Source organism: Ursus americanus, chromosome 25 (assembly GCF_024610735.1).
Source record: "Ursus americanus isolate L20-20 chromosome 25, mUrsAme1.1.p, whole genome shotgun sequence".
Taxonomy (NCBI): domain Eukaryota; kingdom Metazoa; phylum Chordata; class Mammalia; order Carnivora; family Ursidae; genus Ursus; species Ursus americanus.
In genome coordinates, this window is record NC_142151.1 from 46,017,056 (window position 1) to 46,021,411 (window position 4,356).

General features: G+C 33.1%; 1 protein-coding gene across 1 annotated transcript; it reads left to right on the forward strand.

The window, feature by feature from the left end:
• The first annotated feature begins 3,099 nt into the window (after nucleotides 1-3,099).
• Nucleotides 3,100-4,047, forward strand: LOC123778896 (olfactory receptor 6C3-like). The gene has a single exon (XM_045776552.2). The coding sequence runs from the start codon at nucleotides 3,109-3,111 to the stop codon at nucleotides 4,045-4,047; it is 939 nt and encodes a 312-aa protein (XP_045632508.2). The 5' UTR covers nucleotides 3,100-3,108.
• The last annotated feature ends 309 nt before the right edge of the window (nucleotides 4,048-4,356 follow it).

Sequence of the window (4,356 nt, forward strand, 5' to 3'; positions counted from 1 at the left end):
CACTGACCTCAGAGGGTTTTCTATTGTCTGCTTGTTTGAAAAAATGAGATAATTTTATAGTCAGTGCCTGGTAATCAATAAAAGCTCTGAATGAAATATGAAAAGAATCACTATTTAGATACAAAACTAAAGGCAAAGGAATAGAATTTTCATAAGGAGAAAATCAGTTCCACTATCTCTATGGAAATATCTTGGATAAATATTTTCAATGCCTATTTTAATGTGTGTCAGTTATAAATTCAAACAGTTCAGTTCTATGTATTGTCCTATGTGTGAGGTAGTGGTTCATTCATCCTTTCCCACTTCTTGCTTTTGTCCCACTTTCAAATACTCTCAACTTCCAATCTTGTAAATAATCTGCCCCCCCGTAATAATAATAATAATCTGCACTGCTGGCATTTAATGCACCCATGTTTTACGTCCGCATTTATAACTGTGAAGAAAATAAAGATACATTATTAAATATAAAGTTATATTACATATATGTGTACATATGGTATCTATATGTACTTCTATACTATATTATTCCTCTAGTAATAAAAATGACATCTTTCATTGAAGGAAATGTGGAAATAAATTCAAAATATCCAATGCTAGGTTTCCAGATACTTATTTTATTTATTTATAAATATTCTCCATATAGAAGATATCATGTGCACAAATATAAACACCTGTTCAATGGAAGTAAACAACATGGTGAAGAAAGTAGTCAAAAGGCAATAAAAGCCACATTAGGGAGGGCTTGGGAATGGCTTCCTTAAATTCAAAGGGCCAATCTAGGTATGAACCTTCTCATCAGTCTTTAATAGGTTGTCCATTTCAGAAGTCGATCATATCATACTAGAAATCCATAGCAGTGTTTTCCATCTTTTCATCCTGGTAAAGAATTCTTCTCTAGGTTGCCAAAATTCAAGGGATATAAGCAGCATTGTCCACAATAGCTAAATTGTGGAAGGAGCCGAGATGCCCTCCAACAGATGACTGGATTAAGACGTTGTGGTCCATATATACAATGGAATATTACTCAGCCATCAGAAAGAACGATTACACAACGCTTGCAACAACATGGACGGGACTGCAGGAGATTATGCTAAGTGAAATAAGTCAAGCAGAGAAAGACAACTATCATATGGTTTCACTCATTTATGGAACATAAGAAATAGGAAGACCGGTAGGAGAAGGAAGGGAAGAATGAAGGGGGGTAGAGAAGGGGGAATAAACCATGAGAGACTGTGGGCTCTGGGAAACAAACTGAGGGTATTAAGAAGAGTGAAATTCTAAATCAAGCTTTTCACACACTCAGTATCACGTTGTTTGTATATTTGTCTATTTACCTCATTTTGCTTTTTATACCTTTTCATCAATATTTATAAAAATGATTCGCCTGTATCTTTAATGATTATTCTCCTTGGAACCCTATTTACTTTATGAATTACCCTGGGCCAACAAAAAGACACAGATAAAATAAGTCCAGTTCCATTGCTTTGGCATCCATAGGGAAGAACATTTCATATTTTCTGTTTTTCAAAGCAGCATTTGCAGGAAAATATAGCAGTCCCCGAACCTACGGAAAATACTACTTACATTTTATAGAATTACAAAATATTGGTTTTAAATGTTTGCATGAATAGAAAGAAAAATGATTTAATAAATAAGTGTTTTGTATTATATGAAAAGAGCCAAACGGAAGAGTACTAGTCAACTCAGGCGTAACTGAATTTGTACTAGGAGTCTGAGTGAGAGATGAAAAGCAAGAATGAGTTGTAATAAATAAAGTGTTGTCAGAATTTCATAGTATCAGGAATGAAGGACATTGTGAGTCAAAGAGAAGTATAACCCTAAGAACCATGAAAAAGTTAAATCAACACAATTGTTTTGAGAGCACAATAGAAACCAAATGTTTTGCTAACTTGATTTACCAGCTCTGAAATTGTGTAAATGTTTAAGCAAATCAGATGATAACATTTGAGACTAAATCATCAAGAAGAATCAGGAAGTAAGTAAATATTTTTTCTTCAGTATAATATATGTATCTTCATTTTATTCAAATGTTTTAAAAAATCATGTTCATATGTACATTTATGGGTTTACAACTCTTTCGATATTAAAAATTAAATAATCGCTTACTACCAATAGACTATTAATGAAATCCTAAAGCAGGAACACAGAAATAAATCTTGAATTGTTCGTTTTTTTCTAATGTGAAATTGTATTCTGTTACAGAGACAGGATTATTTATTAAGTTCCCTATTGGAAAGAATATCTGCTTCCCAGTTAATGCTATTTTGACCAACTACTTGTTCATTTTCCATAGCAGTATTGTAAGAAAAAAAAGAAAAGAGAAGGAAAGGATTGTGCATTGTATGAATTAAACTATTTCTAGGCAATTATTTAATTTAGGAATAGAAGGTTACTTTCTTGTCTTTCTGGCCTTTTTATCAGTTAAGCAAAAAAAAAAAAAAGATAAGAGAGTGATAGCATCAACCAACCCTTAGGAAATTAATTTATGAGAGAATGCCAACAAGACATTCCCATAGAGAAACATGCACATTCTACAGTGAGATGATTACTGTGGTGGTTTCCTAAACTATGTAGGTCTCCAGATATATAATGTGGAGGTAGGCCTAAATAACCCCAGTGAGATTTCAAATGCTATATTTAAATTATCCATAATCCAGATTAGTTTTTATAACATTGAGAAAAAAGAAAACTATCAATTAGAATATTTTCATGTTTTTATAAAAGGACCTAATATTCTAAAGAATAATTAATATCTTAAAGAAACATTAGAATAAATAGCTTCTGCTTAAATGTTAGCACAAGTTTTTTGGTTTTTTTTTTTTTTAACCCATGGCCCACAACAGTGTATTTTCAACAGAAAGAAATCAGTATTTAACTTCAAATAATATGTATTATTTGAATGTGAGGTCCAAAAGAAATTGGAGAGAGTTGTTGAAGGAAAACATTTGTTTTTGGATTTCATAAATTATTCATCGCCATGGATATTTGTAAGATTCTATTCTCTAACCTCAATCCTGTTTTCACTTTTGTATGTCCTATAGGGAAACACTCATTTTCCATTCTAAAGGGGGGAAGAAAAGATCGGCAATGAAAAACCACACAGTACCCACAGAATTCATTTTTCTAGGGCTATCAGATGACCCAGAGCTTCAGATTATGATTTTTCTCTTCTTAATTATCACATATATGTTAAGTATCACTGGAAATTTAACTATCATCACTCTCACCTTGGTTGACTCCCATCTACAGACCCCTATGTATTTCTTCCTCAGGAACTTCTCTGTATTAGAAATATCCTTTACAACTGTCTGTATTCCTAGATTTCTGGGCACAATTATCACCAGAGACAAAACTATTTCATACAATCATTGTACAGCTCAGTTGTTTTTCTTCATCTTCATGGGAATAACTGAGTTTTATCTTCTAACTGCCATGTCCTATGACCGCTACGTAGCTGTCTGTAAGCCCTTGCATTATACAACCATCATGAACAAAAGAGTCTGCATTTTACTTGTCTTTTGTGCTTGGCTGGCAGGATTCTTAAATATCTTCCCACCAGTTATTCTTTTTCTCCAGTTAGATTACTGTGGCTCCAAAGTCATTGATCACTTTGCTTGTGACTACTTTCCGCTCTTGCAATTATCTTGCTCAGACACACGGCTCCTAGAAGTGATTGGTTTTTACTCCGCAATAGTGATTCTGCTTTTCACCTTGGCATTAATAATTCTATCTTACATGTTCATCATTAGAACAATTCTGAAACTGCCCTCTGCCAGTCAGAGAAAAAAGGCATTTTCTACATGTTCCTCACACATGATTGTCATTTCCATCTCTTATGGAAGCTGCATATTCATGTATGCCAACCCTTCCGCAAAAGAAAAGGCATCATTGACCAAAGGAGTGGCTATTCTGAATACTTCTGTCGCTCCTATGATGAATCCATTTATATATACCCTGAGGAACCAGCAAGTAAAGCAAGCCTTTAAGGATACTATACAAAAGGTTATGTTTTTCTCTAGTAAATGAAAGTATGAGTAGCATTGAAAGAATGAAGTTCTTGTAAATACTATTATTCACACTTCCTCAAAACTCCCTTTCCTTTACAAGAGTTATGGATTTTCCCCTTTTTTCCCATTCCCATATTAAAATTCCGCAATCATTGAACTCAACAAATTTGACAAACCAAATATTATTCCAGAATTTTCTGTAAATGCTAGTGTTTTATTCAAATGTATTTTTTCATAAGAATTTTTTTTATTATGTTATGTTAGTCACCATACAGTACATCATTAGTTTTTGATGTAAAGTTCGATGATTCATTAGTTGCGTATAACA

Bases quoted from the DNA above. Each gene is read 5' to 3' on its own strand.
- LOC123778896 (XM_045776552.2), top strand. From the start codon at position 3,109: ATGAAAAACCACACAGTACCCACAGAATTCATTTTTCTAGGGCTATCA.